The sequence below is a fragment of the Salarias fasciatus genome, chromosome 1 (genome assembly GCF_902148845.1).
Source record: "Salarias fasciatus chromosome 1, fSalaFa1.1, whole genome shotgun sequence".
Classification (NCBI taxonomy): Eukaryota; Metazoa; Chordata; class Actinopteri; order Blenniiformes; family Blenniidae; genus Salarias; species Salarias fasciatus.
In genome coordinates, this window is record NC_043745.1 from 22,352,131 (window position 1) to 22,375,026 (window position 22,896).

Genomic DNA, 22,896 nt, shown 5'->3' on the forward strand with positions numbered 1-22,896 from the left:
CTCCTTCCAAATTGATAGCGGCGAGAAAGAGAGCTTTCAGCCGAGAGACATCAAGAAATGTCAGCGTAACCGTGATGAAGACACGAGAACACCATCCAGGCTTTTGTTCAACAGTCTTATGACCTGAAGATTTACATACAGCTTCAATAAAGCCAGACATGAGCTGCTCCCCCATATAGCCGGGCTCTTCATCTAAAGCGTATCAGCGTCTTTACAGCTGAGGGCTTTTCAAATCCCGGGGATCACACATGTAGATGTGCGGCAGATGTGGGTGTGAGAGCCTCAGTGGAAAGGAGGGACATGCTTTTTGTTTCCCTCTGATCAGTTTCGCTGCCTCGGCTCATGATTGTGAAGAAGCTGACAGCAAAAACAGCCATGCTGTGAATTCAAGCCTGACCGTTTTAGGTGCGTATGTCTGCGGTTGCTATATATTGTTATGCACCGTACACAAACTGGAGGAAGTTCAACCATGCAGCAGCCTTCAGGTGTTTATTTCAAATTGCTCAATCAGGTAATCAGAGTTTTTTATTTATTTTTTTACTGTCAGGTTTTGAGTTTGTCAACTTTGGACAACTGAACTATGATTAAGTCTTTTCTTGTTGCAGCTTTTTAAATAACAGAATTTAAAACTTTGTCTTAAACTCAAACAGCATGTCCAACATGGACTCTGAGAGGTTATGAGTGTTTTTGCCGTCTTGCTAATATGAAGATAATTTAATAATAAACACCCAAGTTACTAGTTGATCAGATCTTTAAACCCCCCCGGATGTTGAGATCCTCGATCTACGGAACTGAAAACGGACAAACTCTACTGGGAAAATTACCTCCTTAGCAGAGGTGATAATAAGCAAGCGTTTCCACTGAAAACACACTTTGTTGGATTTTTTTGGCCTAAACTGACTTTAATTTTAACTCATCATTCAAGTCAAACTAACCTAAATGAATACCCTTAAATCATGGGCATATTCACTGCAATTCCAAAAGAAATGACCCTGGATTACACAAAAAAAATAGTTAACATTTATTTTTTTTCTCCCCCCCCCCCCCCCCCCCCCCAATTAACAAGAAGATGTTTAAAGAAATGAAAACTCAGTTTCATGAAGGAAAGACAAAACACAGCGACTGTCACCGGCCTTCACCCGACAGTTTTGTTCCGCGCGGACTGATCTGTCTGAAGCTGCGTGATATTCTGATCAGCTGAGAGGGCAGAACGGGCACACATCAACAAATGCTCCCTTTTAAGAAGACAAATATGTGAAGATTTGTTTTTGAGGAGAATCACAAAGGAAGGCGTGCTCTTTTGAACACGGGAACCGTGAAAGTAACAGTTGATATGTTTAATCCAGCGTGGTGAAGTTATGAAGCGACGCCGTGGTACATTACCTTGCTGGAACAAGGTCAACAGAAAGTAGAAAAAGGTCAATTGCCTAAGCTCGTGTGTGTGTGTGTGTGTGTGTGTGTGTGTGTGTGTGTGTGTGTGTGTGTGTGTGTGTGTGTGTGTGTTAGGTAGAGGAAAAATACAGCTCTGGAGTCTGTAGACACTCGTACAGTTTGAATAGTGCTTCAGTGTTGGAGGAGCACTTCAAGGTGGCGCTCGCGGTTGGAGCCACAACATGACGAGAACTAGTAAATCAAGAGCACAAAGACAAGTAACGCTGAAATTAGATCGCTATTTATCAGCTGCCCTCTGACACGACGCTCACTGATATTCAGGAATCTGTTTTAGTTTCAAGCTCAGATAGTTATGAAGACATTTCGCTTAAAAAAAAAAAAGGAAATACTGCATATACACAGAAACAGCACAGTCTTTTATTTTTTTTTCATATGTGAGATGGAAACAGCTCATGGCTGATGGCGGCTTGTCTCTCGTTCTTGTGCCTTATACAAGTTCTCACTCTAGTGGACGGTGGAGGAACTGCAGCCGAGAGCCGGGAAGGGAGAGACGCTGCTGAGGGAGCTTTGTGTTTTCTGATGCTGATGTGGTCGGCGACTGGACGACAATGACTCTCATTAAGTTAACGTGGCTGCCGGCGGGGAGGGGGGGTTTACAGTCCGAAGCGGGCCGGCGTGCGTCTGGGCGTCATGGGCGCCTCTTCTCTTCTTCCTGGTGTGCAGATTTTAACAGCCCTGAAAAGCGAGAGAACAATCAGATGGGGAGAGGGGGGGGTTTCACTACGATAACAGGAGTCTCATCTTCATTTTTTATGGCCTGATGTTCCTACATTGAGTGGAAATCGTAACAAGTAAACAGCGACGTGTAAACTGGCTTGATCAACGTAACGTGGACATGGAGGCAGGATGGAGGAGAGAGAAAAGCCAGTCTGGTGTCTCTGTGATGAGTGTTGGGACGTAGAGCCTGACGCCTCTGACAGCACAATCTATCATCTTTAATTACAGCAGCGTGACACTCTGACACTGCCCACACTTCCTTCCACACACACACACACACACACACACACACACACACACACACACACACACACACACACACACACACACACACACACACACACACACACACACACACACACACACACACACACACACACACACACACACACACACACACACACACACACACACACACCAATTACAACTATCAGGCCATAACCCCTTTCTGTCACTGCGTCTCCCCTCTTTCTCTGCCTCCATTTTCACCAGGAGAGATTGTCGAGGTCCCCTCAGTGCACAAGCAACTCTTAGTATCGAACACACAAACGAAGCCAAAGAAACATACGTTTTGCTGCATAACACACACAAACAAAAAATGTTTGAAGAAGGGTTTGGATCTCAAAGAGACATACCGGTACTCTCGGTTTTACCCGTTTACAGATTCAGAAAACTTTATCTTTCCCGAGGGGACAATTAAAAATGCAGACAGTGCAGCAATGATTTAAGAAATTGAGAAGAAAATTAAAATAAATAAAAGAAAAGTAACCTTGATAAAACATATGGGGATAAACAAAACTTCGCAGTATACTTGAGCAAACAAGGAAGAACGACAGACGATTTGCTGATCTTGGCAGCTCGACAGCTACAATTTTTTTACAAAGAATCTTTATCTGTATGAAATGACCACTGATGAGTTATATAACGTAGAAATGCAGAAAAACAAATCCTCGGGAATACTGGCAGGAAGCTGCACTGGATTACTGAACTGACTCTTGATGAGAGAAATAAACAGAACCCCACGGCTGCAATAAACGAGGGAAAACACATTTGTTCCATACAGTATGGATTACAGGACAAAATGAGTAAAAATGGCATGAGATGTAAATTTCAGCCAGGTAAATCATTAAAATCTGACAAGTGTAGAAACTATTGATATGACACACTGAATGGACCGAATGTCTGAACTACTAGTGATCCTCAAACCAGCTGTGGGATGCGATCAGCGCAGGTCAAACGCAAAACTGAACAATGATAACGATAAACTCATGAGGTTAGATGCGGTTTTACTGCACCGGAAAAGTTCACCTGGCAACAACACAAATTTTGTCATGAATGACAAAGATTTTGAGTTTGTAAAATGATGGATGGACAGACGGAAAAACAGACAAAATGTCTTTGACCAGATTTAGTACAGTATTACATACAGGAGTGCACAACATCAAACCTACATTCAAGTTATCTGCACAGAGGAGAAGAGCAATAAGTATAATAAGTAAAAGCTGTGTGACTTCTGTGAATCAGGCCCTCAAACTTAAAAAAAAGTTAAAAAAAAAAAAAGTTTAACTTGAATGATGAAATCGCTACAATCTGCCGATCAACACTAACCCATGCTGGGTTTCTTTTTTTGGCACGACCAGAGTGAGTGCGTCATGAGCGTGCTCGGCTGTCGAGGTAAAAGAGAGACGTCGTCACGTCGATGAGAGCAAAGGAGGAAAAAATGAAAGATGTCTGCTGCGTGGAGACTTTTTTTTTTTACTTTAGAAACTAATAAAATTTGCGAAGAATGCTCAGCTTCGGCCGGGAGGAGTTAAAACCCGCCGCCTTCCACTTCTGGACCATGAAGTGCGTCACTACCTCGGCGCATCAAGTGCCGACAGTGAGCGGCTGTTCAGTGAGTTGCTGACTCCCACCGCATAGAAGAGATGTCAAACATAAGGCCCGTGGGCCAAAACCGACCTGCAAGAGGCTCCGGGTGCTGTCAGGGTGAATGTGTAAAAATATGCATTATATTTGAAATCATTTTGTAAGAACATGGGATGCTGTTCTTGAAAAAAAAAAAAAACACCCCATTAAATTAATACAAGAGTGTGAATCACCTGCAGCACACTATTTCACATTTATTAGTTTAGACATGGGGACTATTTTATGTTCTGTAAAGCTGTAAAATGGACTTTCATTATTCCTGCAATCAGCAGTGTTAACAGTTACAAACCATTTCATGCCTTCCTTACTGTCAAAATGTTGTGAGCATTATGTAAGAAAGAGATTTCAGTTTGGTCTTTAAAAATGTGACAAAAATTAAATGTGGTTTCTGTCTAAGTTGCATATAGTTTTCTTATTTTGGGCTGGAGCTGCTATAAAACAGCAACAGTCTCATTAACATTGTCAGTATTAAGCACTGCATCAGAAACACTGGGGGGTTATATCGATATCAGCACCGGCAACATTTTGTTCTAAAAAAAAATATCAGCATATTGGAAAAGATCCAACACCGCGCATCACCAGGATACAGCTCTTTGCAAAACATTTAGGAGAGAGCGACACACTTAAAAGTTTCAAGTTAGAATCCTCTCATAAATAAAGGCGTGGATAATTTTTTTTTAATCACCTTGGACAAAGAAAAGTGAATTAACACAAGAAAAACGTGTATTCGCCCTTTGACCACAGCAACAATTCTTCAAAGTGAATTTTCAGAGAGTTTGTGACAAAAATCTGCAGGATGGTGATTTTAAACATCTTGATCAGGACTAAGCACAGATATTCTGTGGATGTTTACTGGCTCAAAAGACCAAGATATTACTTCTCTTTGCTCTCGCCATTATCCTGCTGCATAACGTTACTCTTGTTCTGCTGCAGTGAGTGATCGACTGTATTTGTGAGTTTTTTTTAACCTGATTAAAAACAGACACAGACTGATTGGCACTGTTCTCTCAATATTTCTAATAAAAGTACACAGACCTTCCGCAGTTGCTTATCACCGCTGAAGCGATGCTAAACGTCCTCCCAGTGTTCTACATTTATCCGTGGCGTTTACTAATTCGCAGCACTGATCTGTGCTGTCGAGCAGGGAGACAGGTGATAAGCAGGCGGCGCGTGAAGGCATGGCCGACTAAATATTTCATCCTGGTCGCTTTCAAGTGGAAGAGAAAATACTTGTGAGGCGCGCCGGAGGACAAAGGCAGCCATGAGACCCGGAGAGTCTTCAACTTCATTATCACACACCCAACTTCCTCTGCTTAAATGTAATTCTTAATCCTATACCTCCAGTGTGATTATTTTCAACATATCTGTCACAGACGAGGTTTCACTAAGCTCAAGACAGATAAACCAGCTGATTAATTAACAATAAAAGTTCTTTTTCAAGTCTGTCTTTCTAGCTTTATTTCTCTCTGTGAAGCTCGCAGATGGGTGTGAAATTAATTTTTTGGTCTAATTTGAAAATGAACGTTCCCCTCCTTTCTCTGTTCTGCTGTGGCACAATTTAAATTGCTGCAGTAATGGGGGTCAGCCAGGAGTCAATATTATTTCTTTTTGTCTCGTCTGGAGGGACCAGAGGTGAGAAAAGCTCATCATGAAGAGCGAGGAAGGTGGAGTAGAGAGAGTGGGAGAGGAGGAGAAGGAGGGAGGAGTGAAGATATGGATTGGCGCTGGCGTAGGTAAATTAAAGGCTTCTAATCTCGCCTGTGTATGGAAAATGAGGGCCACGGGGAGCCATTGTTGGCTGAGGCTCCAGTGATGAACCAGGAGGAGGAGAGACGGGCTGCTGACTTACTTGACGCTGCCGGTGTTGCTCTTCTTCTCCTGCTCCTCCCGGCGGGCTCGCAGCTGCTCCTCGGCCAGGGCCATCTCCTCCTCCATGTTGTTGATCTCCGCCTTAGCCCGGCGACGGTTCTCCTACCAGAGCAACGGGAGGAGATGTTTTTTTTTTTGAAAACTCATTTATGTAAAAGCTATAAGAACAAAAGAGGAAGCCACGTGTTTGACGTCTTATTCCAGGAGCATCGATGGGCATTAATGTCAAGTCGCACTAATCACTCCTCCGGAGTGTTTTGGAGGCAGGGATTTTCTCCTCATCTGCTGGAGCGAGTACTCACACCACAGCATGAGCAGAACGATAATTTTATCTACTGCTTTTAGCCAATTCAGAGGCGCGAGCGCTGATCCCAGCCGACTAGGGCAGGAAGCACCCAGGATTCACCAGTTCCTCTCACATCCATGGGAGGAAACCGGAGTACCCAGAGAAAACACACAAACGGGCAGAACATACAAACTACACAGAGAAAGAACCCCGAACCGGACTTGAGCTGGAGATGTTCTAGCTTCAAACAGTACACCACAGCATATGTTCAGATTAATCTCCTCCATATTTGGAAGATCGGTCCCCTGAGGGATGGGTGAACGCTGAATGGCGTCAGTCACTTTAGGGCGACACTTCACACAGCACAATGGGCATCACACACATACAGTCGTTCAACTGAGCTGGATGTCAATACTGACATTTGGAAGTGACTTTCTCTTAAATGGTTCATAGCAGTTTTGCCGCTTTCTCCATAATCAAATGTTTTATGGAGGAAAAGATGTAGAGAAGTGTACACCATGAAAACTGCAAGCTGCCTTAGCACAAAGAATGTTGATAATGTGAGGCTGTTTGGACACATTTGTTGGCTGATTTGTCACATTTACGGGAAGCCTTGTGTCTCCTGTCTGTAACACAAGTTTTCTAACAGAGCCCTGAATTATGAGGAGATTATAAAAACAGGAAAGTAATACAGATGCCTTAAGGCTTTTTGGGAAAAACAAAACAAAGTTCAAGTATTAAATCAGATATTGAAACACTGGCAAAATGTTAATGTGACAACTAGAAGGCAACTAGAAGAGGATCACCCCTTCATACAGATCATCTGGGTTCTAACTGGAGCTCGTCTGCACCATCTTAACTTACCTGTCTGCTTTTCCCAGCTTGTTTGACGCTGTAAAACATCGGCCCAAGCTCTGCCAGCCACTCTCCGTCCACTGCCGTCACGCACTGCATGTACTCCTGCAGGAACAGGCCAAAGTTACCCGCCACTGACATTAACACCACTAATACGTCTGGCAGCGCCATCATCTGACTTTGTACCTTGGTGGTCATGACGAGCTCGTGGTAGATGATGTAGTCGGGAGTGTATCCCATCCCGAACAGGGAGCTGGTGGGATGGAGGTGGCACGGCATGCCTGTCCTCACGTTCACATATTCGCCAATGCCCTGGGAGCAAACACATGCATAAGTAACAAATTAAAAGCACGGCTCCGAGTCTCAGGACTGGGATTGCTTCTACGCCGTGTGGGGCGGTTTGAATGTGTGTGTAACTGCGCTCGCATCTTTGTGTGCACTTTAAGGTCAGAAGAAAAGCAGGTCGTCTGGGCTAATTCGCTTCTGCACCTGCCTCAGAGAGGAGGAAAATAAATTTAAAGTATATCCAACATTACAATGATTGCCCCAGTTATCTGGCTGCTCATAAGTCAAACCAGAAACCTTGATTATATAGTCATGATCTCAAATTCTTTTTCAGATTTTACCACTGTGTTAATGTGAGGCCAGAGGGGGTAATTCACCACTCTGTAATTATGCTGTTATAAATCTGCCACAACCAGTCAGGGCGAGGGATAACACATTAACCCGGGGGAAGCCGGAGAGCACCTTGAGCTTGGCGGCCTGGTGGAAGTAAGCGGCGCAGATGCATTTCCTGATGATGTCCCAGTCCGACCCGCAGGAGACCAGGTTCATCCTCTGCTGCACCATGATGTCCTTCAGCTGGGAGCGCACCTCGCGCACCTGCACCAGAACAACACCAACTTATACTGTAAACATCTAAGCCAAACTAGAAATAACAGAACACTGCATTACTGAAACTCCGCAGCTGTGATATTTGACATGAAAAGCAGGCTGATGTCTGCAGAGCGAGGCCGTGTCATTCTGACCTTGCGCATGGCCTTGGTGTGGATGAAGTGGTCGTTGCACCAGATGCTGGAGTAGTTGTTGTTCTTCCATTGCATGTAGACATTCAGGAACGTGAGGTGGTCACTCTCTGGGACTGAAAACTTCTCCCTTACTTGGTCACTCTCCTCCTCACGACCCTGCAGAGACACACACATTTATTTCTTCAAAGCCCTCGCTGGCTTGCCTTCACCCTTAATTGGATAGCTCCGGAGTAGGAATCGGATGGATAGGCAAATTTTCCAGCACAAGGCAAAAAAAAAAAAAAAAAAAAGAAAGCTCTAAACTCCACATGAGGGGAAATGCTGTGACTTTATAAAAGAGCAAATATGTTACAAAAGAGTTCATACGGAGTCATGTTCCGCACAAAAGTTCTGCATTCAGTCTTTTTAGCTCTGCTTTAATCTGCACTAATTCCTGAGGGAATTATTCGACTCTAAGCTGCTTGTGGCTAATTGTGTTTGTCTGCTGTTTGGAACAGAGGATTGCTGAATGTTTCTCAGCTACGGCCAAAAACAATGTTAGGAGACCAGTTAAAAAAAAAAAAAAAAAAAATAAAGACATTTCTGAGCTGTAAAATAGATATGGCTCGATCCGTACGCTTCATAAAGGTGAACTGTTTTGCTTGGATGAACAAGTTCAATGACCATAACTTTTAAAAAAAAATGTACACAAATGTCATAAGAAACCTCTTTTGACTAAATTTTAATTTCACTACAGTCTATAAGAATTATCAATGGTGTGATTTTGTTCTGATGATGTTGTGCTGTTGTCATGTCACAATAAGAAAGCACATGTTTGTATTTGGGTTTCAGCATTTGGATGTGGAGCTTGCATGTTCTTCATGGGCTCGTATGAATTTAAGAGTTTCCTTCTCAAAATTTAAGAAACAAACAAGAACCTGCTTGCTGTAAATGTTGAAATTAAGCTGAGGATAGGTGGCGATGCGGGCGTGTTTTCTGTATTCTTGCATCGTCCCTGTAAGCTGTCCAGTGTGCTCTGGTGTTTACATCAAGGTCAGTCCTCTACATTCAGCTGATCTTCAACAAACTCCTGAATATCTCGGATCTCTTGATACATTAGGTAATATTTACTACTATTATAGAATATGAAATTGAACTTTTGATATTAAACCTTCATATATCAAAATGTAGATACATTTTCAATATTAAAAAATGGAAGTTCTGTCATGATCCATTCTCGAGAATTTAAAGGTGCTGTAGGCAGGATTTTGCTAGTCAATGCTAATTTTTCTGTGTTTTCTTTGGATTAAATGTTAGAGTATCCATTAATAATCCTTCAGGAGTGTATCGTAATTGCACTACCGCGAGGGCGCAGCGTTTCCATCTGTCTCTGTTCTGAGCTGAAAAGGAATCTCGACAGCTCCAGGTATCTTTGACCAATCAGAAGAGCCCCTGAGGCTCTAACCGTGATTGGTCGAGGGGCGTTCGTCGCACTTTCTTGTGGGAGGGGCTTAACTTGCATAAGGGCGTGATGTCAGAGAAAACAGGACAGGATTGGCTGTGCTGGGTTTCAAATGGCCATCTTAGATGGGTCAAATCGCCATCTTGCTTAGGTAACCCTAAGCAAGATGGCGGAGATGCGGAATCCTGCCTACAGCACCTTTAAATCTATAAAGTTGTTTTTTTTTTTTTTTTAAATTGACTTCCAATCTTTACCGTAAGAAGAAGACTTGTTAAGTGTTTTACAGAATTTTACAGAAGTTAATTTATTTGGTCTTTTTCTTCAGTGGGCAGTACTTGCTTATTGTTACAGATTACCTAAAAAGAAACAAGCTGTTGAACGCGAGTGGTACACAAAGACAAGTTGTTTGATATCACATGAATGTTGACTGAGTGGAACAGACTCTGTGGTTCAAGTCACTGTCATGCTTTTTTTCCCCGTATGATTCTGCTTGCAGAAAACGTAAAATAAAGTAAAGGTACATACCTTAGGCCTGTAAAAGATGGCTGGCACAGACAACATGGAGACGATGATGAGGATGTCTGCACTGCAGCCCATGTCACAGGACACGATCAGCATCTTGGAGAGGGCCGGGTCGAGAGGGAACTCCACCATCAGCCGCCCCGTTGGCGTCAGAGCTCCTGAAATGACAATAGAGTAAAACTACAAAGCCACGTGTTCAAAATCAACACATTAAATAAGAAAAGCTAAAAGCTTTTTTTTTTTTTTTTTAACCCCCATCTAAAGTCTGCTAGCGTCAGGAAAAAGCTGGAATTACCTGACACTTATTTATCTATCACCATGAAAGAAGAGGATGAACTGCTGACAGCTGAGAATACTTGGGTGAAGGAAAAAAAAAAGAAGGTGAGATCAAAAACTTTTCAGTTCCTGATTTAAATGATTAGACGAAGGAGTCTAAGAAGCTTATGACAAGGGAAAGCAGAGTAGCAGAGCAGCCAGTTTGGGGCAGGTAAGCCTTAATCAGAGATAATCTGCTGTTAACACACCATACAGGGAATCATCAAAAGTCACCTCTTATCCCCAAATCCCCAAATCCCCTGGAATCTGGCTACGGATGAGACAGAAATGAGACCCGACCAGTCAAATCAAACACGGGATCAGTTACCGGGCAATTACTCCACTGGTGAAACCTCACAACTGCCTCCTCCAGGGCTGTTTACAGCGTCTGCATTATCAACGCAATACCCTTCACCGCAGCTGGTCTCCTGCGTGTGTTTGTGGCGTCGCCATCGCTATGCAGAAGCTCAGAGCGGCAATGAGGGGGAAATGCAACCCTCAAAAGCCCAATATCCTCCTCTGTCATGACACCGTGAGGATGATTAATATCGCTGGCCTGCCGCATGTGAGAGAGAGGCCCAGCGCAGCCTGCTGCAGGCCATTATAAGAAAAAAAAAAAAAAACACTTACAGAATAATTTTGTCTTTCAGTTTTGAAACTTCAGCTTCATGCATGACTTTTATTCCGAGCTGTTTAAATGTATATTTGGCTGCAAAGAAGCTAAACCATTCTACAGGGCGCATATTTGCATTAAAGCACAGATAAAACATATTGTTCAAATTAAGAACAAATAAGATGCAGTTCAGCGACTTTATCGCTGCTTTCAATCAGTTCAAGCTAAAAATAAATATCAGCGTAGACTGATCCAATTCCATATTTAAATGATCTGGTATTTTAAGCTGTTTTAAAGTTAAAGGAGGATTTTTTGCATAAACAAAAAACAAGCAAAAAAATAAGTTGAAAAACGGGTCGTTTTCATGTGCATACATTTTTCATCTGATTGTTATGCAGCACTTTAGAAATAAAATAAAGCATTATTTTCTTGATCCTGCATGGCGGTGTAGTGCCGTGTGGCGGGCCTCTTCTGTGGAGTACCACAGAGCTTCGGAGGGCGCACAAGCAGTTATGATCTGGGGTCTTTTCCCTGCATTCCATTTTTTGTTTTAATCATTGAAAGTAAAAACCATCATCATCAAAATAAATAAGTGAAGGGTGAAACTCTTTTGATATTTTGTTTACTTTGTTTGCTTTTCCACTGAATCTTCGGCCATGCGCCGTACCTACACATCACGATTCAACCTTGACCTTTTCCGTGACCCACCTGTGTTGTCCAGCGCTCCCAGGATCCACAGCTGGTACATGGAGTTCAGCATGTTGTCCTCGGGTGGTGGATCCATGAAGTGGAAGAGGAGCAGGTCCTGCACCCCCAAAGACTTCAGCAGAAGAACAACATTGGCCAAGTTGGTCCTCTGGATCTCTGGGATGGTGGTGGTCAGCATCTCGTTCTTATACGCACTCTGTGTGTACAGTCTGAGAAGAGGAAACGAAGATCAATGAAGACCGATGCTTGACAAGAACAGCATCGGTGTAAATAGCTGGTTTAAGTTTCACCTCTGAAAATGTATGCATAAATGTATATTAGGGGAATTAATACTGTTTATTACTCAGGTTTTACACTGTGTTGTGGTTTTTCCAATGGATTTTAAAATCACCAGTCAGACCATCTTTCGATGAGATTGCTACAATTTGTATGTCTATATGCATAAAAATGATTTGTTTGTTTATTACATAAGCTGAAACACTGTGCAGTCTGTGACAGAAAATATGCATCCTGCACACTTTTGGCCATAAATGACTTTGTTCTGATGTTTTTATTCACACACCGAGACTCAAAAGTTGAGCAGTCAGCACCCAAAGTACTTTAAATCCCCCAAAATATTCAGGGGGCAACAATTTATTTAGGGACATACCCAGAGCCCAAGGTAAAGTAGAGGACTCCCTTTTTTAAGAAATTACAGCTGTGATGGCGGTGCTTATAATTACAGGGTGATCTGAATGTATATGAAGGTTTTGAGCTTGTATGTGGGCGCCTGCAGTCACAGCTGAAAGCCTCTTTGAGAGGAAAATTCTCCACGCAAGCTGAGCAAACCGGCGTGACTCACTCGGCGAGAGCGAGCGCTCGCACACACACACTCCATCCACACACACTCAAACACCTTGACTGAGCTCTCGGTGATAAAGCTGCTCCAAACTGATTCTTCATAGATTTCTGTGAGCTTGTGTGTAAAGAGCAGGTAGGCAGGATTTTTTTTTTTTTTTTTATCCTGAAATACAGACTTTCAGAAACGTCCCATCTCATTAGGGATGCAAAATGTTTCACTCTGCAAGCATGTGTGACACTCAGTCTCTACTTAATGTGGCAATAGAGAGAGGTCAGGCAAAACCTCTGACAGGATCTACTGTTCCACATTTCCCTGTAATAAACAGAGTTAAACTGCATGAAATCCTTTGGAGATTAAAGCCCTGGCTTTCTCTGGCTCTCCCTTTCTGCCTGGGACTGTTTTGAAAGCCGAGCCATGTCACACATCCAGAACCCTGAGCGCACCATTCGTAAACAGCACTGATCTCTAAAGACTTCAACCCAAGAAGAAGAAGAAAAAAAAACTTTGACCAATATGTGAGAACAATGCCTCGCAGCAACAAAACAGTCACCCTGCATCGCTGGTTTATTTTTAATTTTCAAACAAGCAGAGACAAAGAGAGAAAAATAAACTATTATTCTGCATTACTGTGGCAAAGCTATGAATTCAACATTAATTTCAGCTCAGTAGTATTGCCTTGGGCGAACATACGTGGCTACAGGTGTATGTTTGGAGCCTTACCTGTAACACTGGCCTGGTCCTGTACGTCCTGCGCGACCTGCACGCTGGTTAGCATTGGCCTGACTGATGGGATAAACCTGAAGAGCATCCATTCCAATGCGAGGGTTGAACACCTGTTTAAAGTCAAACAGACATAAGTGAAACGCCGACCATTCTAGCTTATCTAAAAACGAAAACAGGGAAGTTATATCTTTATTTTCATCCAGTTTGTCGGAGGCGTTGGGAGTACCTTAAGCTTGCAGTATCCGGCATCAACAACAAACATGATTCCATCCACAGTGAGGGAAGTCTCCGCAATATTAGTAGCAACGATGCATTTCCTCACCCCATCTGGAGCCTAGGAAACAATGACACCAAGCCAAGAGGTCAATGTGTCTGCGGGAACATTTAAAGGCACATGAAATGAGCAGAGTTCCTTTCTGTGTCGACAAACATAAATTAAAAGAGAAACCTTCTGGAAAATCTTGGCCTGCAGGTCAGAGGGCAGTTGAGAGTAGATGGGCAGCACAGCCAGCGGAGGAGCGTTCTCCAAATCCTCCAGACGCTCCACAATCTGATCCGAAGTCACCTGCAAGGACAGGAAAATTCTAGAGAACTCTCAAAACACCAAGCAGTCCCTCTCATTCTCTGTGAAACATCAGTGGAAGGTACGCATGCACAAATGGGATGCTGGCATTTTATTGAACAGCTTGCCATCAGTTTGAGTGTTTAAAACAAGAAGGAATCTTTAAGGTTGTAACAACAATTTAGGTGTTATGAATATTTTAAATGCTCAGTTTACGAAGTGTCAATTCATAGCGGAAGATCACGTCAACACAAAAAAAGAAAGAAAGAGAAGAAAATCTCTATCTATGACAGTGAAATCATATAGATGCAAATTAAATTATAATGTGTTATGCACATGGCATGGATATTGTATCCAAACACAGAAAAGTAACTAAGTCAGGCACCTCAATGTCCTCCTGTCCGGGCATGAAGATGAGGATGTCTCCTATCAGTCCACTGAGGTGGATCTGCAGAGCCTGTTTCACAGCCGCCTCCACGTAATCCTCCTGAGGCGTCTGCGCAGGAAAAAAAAACACATTAGGACCGGAAATCGACAGATGACAAGCAGCATGCGCACTGCCTGCCACGATGGCTCCCACTTTCTTCTGGTGTACGAACACTGAAGTCCTTCACAGGGCCAAAGGATCACTGTTGTGTTTTTCTGTTCATTTCATTCTTTATGTTTACACCAGACACCACTTAGCTCAGCTCTGTTTCTATTACATTTAATATTACTTATTAAACTGTCTACCATATTGATATTTTAACTTCTATTTGACTTTGTTTTGTTCAGCATGGAGTTGTGTTGCAAGAATTGCTCTCTGGGACTGATATAGTATTTCTATTCTGGTCTGTTCTATATTATGACCACATATACACATCGAAATATTCAACACAAGAACACTGCTGCAATTCTTGCAATAGAACAGGTCTCAGTCCACTTAATCTAGGTATTTTTTAAATAACCAAACACTGCAATAAAATCTCATTATTATTAAATGTATTTGATCACCTGGAGAAAACTGTATCTGACATATTTCATCCATACACTATATAATGAAACTTGGATAACACTGTACTTGAAGCATACCTGTATAACGCATTATAAGTACATTTATAAAGCATTATGATGCCATTACAGCACTGTAACTATAGTTAAAAACATAAATGATCACAATGCTTTATAACATCAATTAGGGCCAGGACCTGGTGTCTAACCCTAACTCTATGCTGTATAGTATAGTGGTTATAAAGCATTGTGATCGTTTATGAGTGTTTCTAACTACTTATAATGCGTTATACAGGTATGCCTCAAGTAAAGTGTTACCGAAACTTGCAGCTGCATAATGAATTCCTTATTCATTGTTTCCCCATTTCACACAAATTGGGCGAGTACATTCAATATGTAGAACCAAAAAATTGCATTTTAGTATACTTGAATCAAATCCACTCCTCTTAAAGTTACACACATTTTTTAGTGGGCACCAACTACACATAATAATAATAATCAGAAGAAGAAGAAGAAGAACATTAACAATAATGGCAAATGTGTTGGAAGCACTGTACGTAGCATACCTTGCTAAACAAGATGTCCACTGGAAAGGTTCTTCCTGGGATATTGAATATGGGCACATTGCCGAAAAATGCCGCAAATTTGTCTGAATCCATAGTTGCAGAAGTAACTATGAGCTTCAGGTCAGTGCGTCGAGATACGACCTGGGAAGATTGGGGTAAGAATGACATTTATTTGTTAAACGAAGCAAAAGAACTCCCGCAGTGAGTTCTGTCAGGGCGTTGTGTTCAAACCTCGCGCAGCAGGCCGAACAGCACATCTGTATTGAGGGAGCGTTCGTGAGCCTCGTCCATGATCACAGCACTGTAGTGGTCCAGGTCCGACTCCCTCAGCGACTCTCGGAGCAGAATCCCGTCTGTCATGTATTTGATCAGAGTTTTCTCAGATGTGCAGTCCTCGAATCGGATTGCATAACCGACCTGCAAGAAACAATAAAATAATGCAAAAAGACTAAATATGAGCTAAAACTCACTGAACTTTGCGGCCAGATGCATAACTAATCAAGGGGAGGAGTTCAAACTTGACCTTTCCTCAAGTCTTCACTTCTTTTGTTCTTATTTCATAGTGTGAGAAACATCAGGCAACTGCCACCTGTAAGTTCTCACTTCGGACACTAGATGGCGATAATAGCCAGCAAATGACTGGAGATACTAAATCAGACTGAGAAAGAGGAGGCATTCTGTTGTTTCAAACAACTCCATGAAACTAAACAAGTCCCCATATTTACCATATTTGTTTTTGCAAATGAAAACAGTAAGCACATCAAGTATTAAATCACTTCTTCTCCCGTATCATCACATCCAGGTTTGTAATTTGTGTGACATTATTCAACCATGAATTAAAGATTCAGGCAAGAATCGCACAGATAATGTTTAAATTATACCATGGAGAGAAAATATTTGGATTTTCCTTTAGGTTCGGCTTGCTGGAGCTGCCTCACCTCCTCTCCAAGGTTGGTGCCGATCTCCTCACTGACTCTCTTGGCCACGCTCATGGCCGCCACTCTTCGAGGCTGAGTGCATCCCACCATGCCGTAGCTGGTGTAGCCGTCCTCGTGCAGGTACTGGGTCAGCTGGGTGGTCTTCCCACTGCCCGTCTCCCCAACAACGATCACAATGCTGTTGTCCCTGCAGATTGTAATCAGTGAAATAATAGCCTGTAAAAACTGCAACGCTGGTTTTCCTTTTTGGAAATGTTAAAGGGAAAGACAGTTTCCATAAAAGTACCTGATGATGTTGAGAAGTTGCTGTCTGACTGCGAATATAGGCAGGTACTGCCTCTGCTCCAGAATGCTCTTCTTCTTAGCAAACTCGCTGCTGGCCTCAGACTTCTCTTTCATGTGATCTGCAAATTTTTGCTCTGCTCTATAAGGAAAACAAGGGGGAAGAATTCAGGAAAACAAACATACACAATTCCAGTTCGATCAAATAATCCCAAGTCAGTCACTGGAAGGAAAATGTGACTCGTCCGCTCACCTGTAGTCTACTTTGCCGTCCTCGCCCACTGTTTGGCCGCCTGGCTTGTCTTCTTCTTCTGTCTTCTTGATACCCATGATGTCCCCCAGCTTGGTGCCAGCCAGCTCCCAGTGTTTGTGCTGCGCCTGAAAAAATAAATATTTCTCCAGTTATTTACCAAGCACTTCTAATGGCTTTAATCTCTGAGCCTAGTCTCTCTTTTTCTATGGCAAGACTTCTCGGCCACTAAACCATGGATTTCATACACTGTGCAAAGGAACAACAAAGCTAGCATAGTCAGACCAAGTGCTGAAAAATAATCATACTACTTTGGATACAGTTACCGATCCAGCTTACCTTCTTACGTTCTTTCTGCTCCCGATGTTTACGAACAAGCTGGCTGCCCTTACGAGAAATGATGGCCATGTCGGAGGTGGCGTCTTTCACGGGAATGATCGGCTCTGGCTGCAGGAGGACAGCAGCAAGAAAACAATCACGAAAAGCTTCTTCTCAGGTCACTGAAGACACGTAAGGTGACGAAGAGACACGTGATGAGAAACTGTTGAATGGAGAACTTTTATCCTACCTGTTTGGTGAAGACTATTCTCCCATCCAGAAAGGGAGGAACCAGGTTATGAACCAGAAGGTGAACCTTCGCAGCGTTGTCCTCTTCAAAGTCGTCATCCACCTCCAGCCTTTGTACAACCCCGCTGGTCAGCATGCGGTTTGTCTCCCACCGTTCATTATCCTGAGATGAGAAGAATAGTTGTCAGCAGTTACGTTTTCACCAAAAAAACAATTAGGCTGACATGAAATGATGCGACTGTACCTCATTGATCTGTCGCTTCTGTGCAGATATTCTTTTCTGAGTCTGTTTCTGGAGGATCTGCTCTCTCTTCTTTACATATTCGTCAGAGGTGGAAGTGAAAGGGTTGTGGAACTCGTCATAGCCTTCATCCATCATATACCAATCTCTGTCAGCTTGCTGCAATTCAGAAAAACAAACGGAGAACAAAAAAAAAGGATGAGCAATGTGTTGTAGTGTGTCATATTGGCAGTTTATGATTTTTATCTGTGGAAATGATTATATAAATAACATTTCATCACTTGCAAAAAATATCAGAAATTGCTCAAATATGAAATGTGTCATGAGTGAAGGATAATAGTGACACTTACTTTCTGGTCCTCCTCCCACTGTTCTTTTTCGTCTTCATTATCAAACATGAATCCTCCTTCACCATCTTTCCTCACTGATAAATTAGCAGAAAAGAAAATTTTAATCAGATAGAGATCATTGAAAGTCTTAGATGCAGGTGGAAAGCTACTTAAAATATCACCTTTTCCTTGTGATAAACGAGGCGTCGAGCCTAAGTGCTTCCGGTCATTGGCCCACTCATTGTACTTGTAGGACGGGGTGGGAAGGGGTGTATCGTCGGAGTAACGACCTCTGACTGACCTACACACACAGCACAGACATGTTACATAAACATAACCAAGCCTGAGCTTTTCACCAATTTCTTGTTAAATGCAGAGCAAACTTATAATAAAAAGTGTATATGATGGAGCTTGTGCAGCAGACTTGACCTTTTTTTTCTCATTTTAACAACAGATTCATTTCCTGCAGCGTCTTGAAAATGAAACTGGGGCCCCTGGGTAAAAGTTAAGACCTGACCTAAAGCGGAACCAGCGGGGACTTACAAAATATTACATAGAGCTCAGTAAGTAAAACAAAGGCTGGAAGCATAAAACTGTAAGAATTACATAACACTGTGTTAGAAAATCCATTGCTGATGGAAAATTATTTTAATATTGATTTGTAGACATACTTCTCCTATCCACCATATGAAGAAAAATGTTCAAATTAAAGCAAAGCTTTTGCATCAGAGGCTTAACTACCTGTCCTTTCTCTCACTCTCTCTGCCGGAGCGATGGCTTCTCTCGGAGCGATCTGATTCTCTGTGAGACGGGGAAGGCGACGGAGACTCCCACTGGGAATGCCTCGTACTGGCATAGCCACTTTCATCCTCCTCCCAATTGGAGCGTGAAGGTGTAAAACCATCTAAAAAGTAAAAGTTCACTCAATTATTGCAATTAATGATCACTTACACAAAGATAATTGTGAATCTTGAAAAAGCGAAGACACAAAAAAAGTAAACAACCTCTGGGACGATGCTGTGGTGTCTGGGGTTCGTCTCTCTTAGTACCCCGGCTGATCCGATCAGACGAGCCCTCTCTCTGTGAGCGCTCACTTCTCTCACTGCGATCCCCACGCTCCGACCGACTGCTGCTGCCGCGGCCGCTGTCACGTTCATCTACAACACAGCAAAATAAATAAATAAGAAAATTAAAAAAAACACTCTACATTCCAAAGTAATTAAACATTTGTCATTAGTCATACTAAACCCAACATTTATATTGTTGAACTACTTCAAATTGATTTGAAAAATATAAATGCATCAAGAAAATCCTGCTGCATATCATGAGACAACCGAGTCCAAAATGTGATTGCTATGACTGTAGCTGTTGAAAATGCCTCAAATGTACCATAATAAAATGATGAATGAAGTCATAGATCCCATATCTGATACACGAGCACTCAATTTTTTTTTATATATTATACAAAAATATTTTAAAAAGTTCATATTCAGGAAAAAAAATAAAGTAATAAAATCACCTCTGTCGCTGCGTCGGTCTCTCCCTTTATCTCTGCTTCTTTCTGCTTCTCTGTCTTTGTTCCTGTCTTCCTTGGAAGATGCGTAGACGCCATGTTCACGTCTGTCTTTCTCTCTCTGCTGGTGTCTGCGTCTGAACTCTTCACTCACACCTCCGGGGTTGGAGGGCGTTTCAGATCCTGTCACTCGGTACTTCCTGCTGGCAAGACAGAAAAAAATAACATTAAGTTATGCTTAATGGTTGGACACTGGTGAAAATATCAAAACAAAAAACTGGAAAGACAAGAAAATTAACTGAGGACAAACACTGTTTGGAATGTTTGGTATTTGCCAAAAAGAAGTAAACTGGGAGTCAGTAGGCTGTTCAATGCATTTCATATATTTTAAAATAACAGCATTATAAAAATACACTACATGAAGTGCACACTACTACTACATGAAATGAACTGCATTCATTTCTGTAAGTAACTGCATATACTATGCATCACACTGCCTTACACGGATATGATTCTGCATGACATGTTTTCACTTACCTCTCCTTTTTAGTATCTTTGTCCTTATCATCATCATCTTCATCATCATCAGACCCAGAGTCACTCTTGCCCTCCTCCCAGTCCTTGTAAGAAGAGATCTTTGACTTCTTTCTGCTTCTGTCCTCATCACCCACGTCTGCTTGCTCTTTATTTTCACGCTCCTTCCTCTTCTGAGCAGCCAGAAGATCCAATCCTAGCAGAGACGTGCGTGGTGTCGGTGCCCGGAAGACGTGAGCCTCTGCAGCTGCACTCTTCTTTTTTACAATCAGTCCACCAACTTGAGCGGTTGGATCTGATCCTTCCAGTCTATGCATGGACACATCGTCATCCATTATTTCTAGGGAAAAAAAAAACATGTGGGAGATGTGAAAATCTGTTAAAAATCTTCTGACAATTCCTGCAACACTTACTTATTAATCAACAGTTTTCAACCAATGTTTTAAGATTATAGAGGATTACAGCAACTAGTTTTGCTATATATGTTATAATATAATCTCAAATTAGGTGACAGTTGAGAATTAAAACTACAATCAAGTGACTTAATAATGAAACATGAAGCAGATGTCTCTTATGAACTACTATGGAATTATTGAAAGCAGACAACATTATATTTACGGCACAAACTTCTATCTTCTCTACTATAGGAGGGAGACCAGGCAACAGGCTTTATATTTTTTAAGAATGTCCAGCATGACTTTTGAAAGATGATGTTAAATGCCCATGAAATGCTTTCACAATAAAATGTGATCCTCGTCCAGTTACATTGACAATACGAATAAATTTATAAAGGCACAAAAATCTGATTAAATGTCACTCCTTACAATAACCTAAAGTTCCCACTAACTGATAGTTGTTGTTACAAATTAATAAATAGCTTTTATGATTGTCATTCTTTTTTTTTAATATATAGATTAAAATGTTCATCCTGTCACTGTACCACAACTGAACTGGGGTCCCTTTCATTTTCACACACTGCCCAGTCTATAGACAAACAACCAAGCAGGGCACAGATAATTTATGTATCAAAAAATAATGTATTCATATAGGTGTGAATATTAAAATAATCTTTCTGATCAGATGAGCTTATATCAGTCCCACACTCTGTAGATCATGTTGAAGGACTTGTGTTTTGTTGAATATCTTTTAAAAAAAAAGGCAAATTAACTTCAAACTAGTGTTGTACAAAAAAATATGTCAGTTTTATTTTTAATATCTAATGTTTTCTTATATGAAGGAACAACTACATATAACCATAAACGAATTGACGAGCAAAGCTATATCACACCTTTTTTTAGTGAAAGACCAAACAGTTTCCTGGTGACAAGAAAAACACACAACTCTCAAAAGGTTAGGGGTATTCACATCTCGGGGGAAATCTGAACGCACATGTCCAACTGTGCTGCAGTGTAGTTTCAGTACTTTTTGCACTGCTTGCTGTTCTCCAGCAACATTCATAACTAATGTTTGAGCCATGAATCGACCAATATTTTCCCGATTCAATTAGAATTAGGATTAAACAGTCCTCCGCATCATGCTGCCCCTGCGTGAACAAACACTTGATTTCATCTTCATGGATGGCAGTGCTCCTGCTCATTGAGGAGGCATCATGACGGAACGGCTGCTGGAGACTGGGGTTCCCGGATGGAGTGACCTGCAGACTCTCGTCTGAATCCCAGAGAGCTTCTGGGATCAGCTGAGTGGGTGTACAGGCTCATAACTCTGTATCCCAGAGCATCAATGACCTGAAGGCCGCCCTTCAAGAGTGGGATGTAATGCCTTAGCAGTCGACTTGTGAACAGCCTGAGAAGTGGTCAATCAGATTGATACTCAATGTTACATATAATTTATTAACACACTGACATCCTGTTGCTGGCTTTAGTTTGAATTAATTACTTGAGACGAGGAAATAACCACCGCATGCTTTACTTAAATATCCGACTTGTATTATAACATCACTGCAGTGCGAACTTTTTGATTTCCATATATTTCACCCGAAAGCCAAACATTCCTAACTTTTTCGTGAGAAGTGTACATAATTTCACTAAATGTGAGAAATTGTATTTCCAACTGGCGGTTAACAAATGATCCATCACAGGTTAAATAATCGATGAATAACAATATTTCCTTTACCTTGATGTCAGCAGCTAGCGTTGTTAGCCTGTGAGCTAGTCCGTCTTCAGGAGACAGACTGCGGAAAACTGCCGCCTGTTTCTTTCAGTCAGAAACGCAAAAAGTCTCACATGAACGTAAAAAATGTAGACTATAAGACGAAACCGGAGTGCGGAAAATGCGGCTCTATGTTGCCCTAGAAACAAAATTAAATGGCGGCTTTCGTGTGCGCAACGCGTTTGTTTACAGACAAGGGAGCAGCCATTGCAACCCCATAATGCTTTGCGGTGATGGAGCCAAAATATTCGAACTTTATTTAACTGTTAACTGATTGGGACGAGGGGGGTAAACGCAGATCAGCGGTCCAGCGCACGGAAGATTGTGGGAATCTGGTTTTATCGACCTTTAAATGTCTTCTTTGTCTTTAAATGTCTTCTTTCTCTCTCCTCTCAGCTGATGCTCACCTCCTGTCTGTAGGAAGTCTATGTAAGTTTCTGATTCGCAAGTTAAGGGAAAAATAAAACTTCTCAGATCTGGACGAGATTATCCTTCTGAGGCTTAGCATTCATTAAGGTACAATTTCAGATTTTAAAACCTTTATTGCATTTGTGAAAATGAGTAAAATATCGTATATCACTGTACCTGTTTACACAAATTCAATATTGAATGTCGGGAAATATATAAGTTTTACCAAAATTGTTTTTACATCAATACAG

The 22,896-nt window shown here is 41.8% G+C and overlaps 1 protein-coding gene across 2 annotated transcripts; it reads right to left on the minus strand.

Moving 5' to 3' along the window:
• Positions 1-1,787: 1,787 nt before the first annotated feature.
• On the minus strand, positions 1,788-22,462 carry dhx38 (DEAH (Asp-Glu-Ala-His) box polypeptide 38). Of its 2 annotated transcripts, none has more exons than XM_030085911.1 (27): positions 22,202-22,462; positions 20,072-20,408; positions 19,541-19,737; positions 19,026-19,178; positions 18,763-18,925; positions 18,204-18,322; positions 18,043-18,116; positions 17,696-17,851; positions 17,453-17,614; positions 17,224-17,331; positions 16,888-17,012; positions 16,639-16,776; positions 16,353-16,539; positions 15,646-15,831; positions 15,415-15,555; positions 14,244-14,354; positions 13,745-13,861; positions 13,523-13,630; positions 13,294-13,406; positions 11,733-11,941; positions 10,100-10,254; positions 8,134-8,289; positions 7,853-7,987; positions 7,292-7,417; positions 7,115-7,210; positions 5,945-6,066; positions 1,788-2,127 (listed from the first exon to the last, which is right to left on the minus strand). In XM_030085911.1, the coding sequence occupies exons 2-27, from the start codon at positions 20,401-20,403 to the stop codon at positions 2,046-2,048; spliced, it is 3,771 nt and encodes a 1,256-aa protein (XP_029941771.1). In that variant the 5' UTR covers positions 20,404-20,408; positions 22,202-22,462; the 3' UTR covers positions 1,788-2,045. The 2 variants fall into 2 exon arrangements, with proteins under 2 accessions (XP_029941771.1, XP_029941835.1); XM_030085975.1 differs by having other exon boundaries at positions 2,046-2,127; positions 19,541-19,734.
• Between the last annotated feature and the right edge of the window lie 434 nt (positions 22,463-22,896).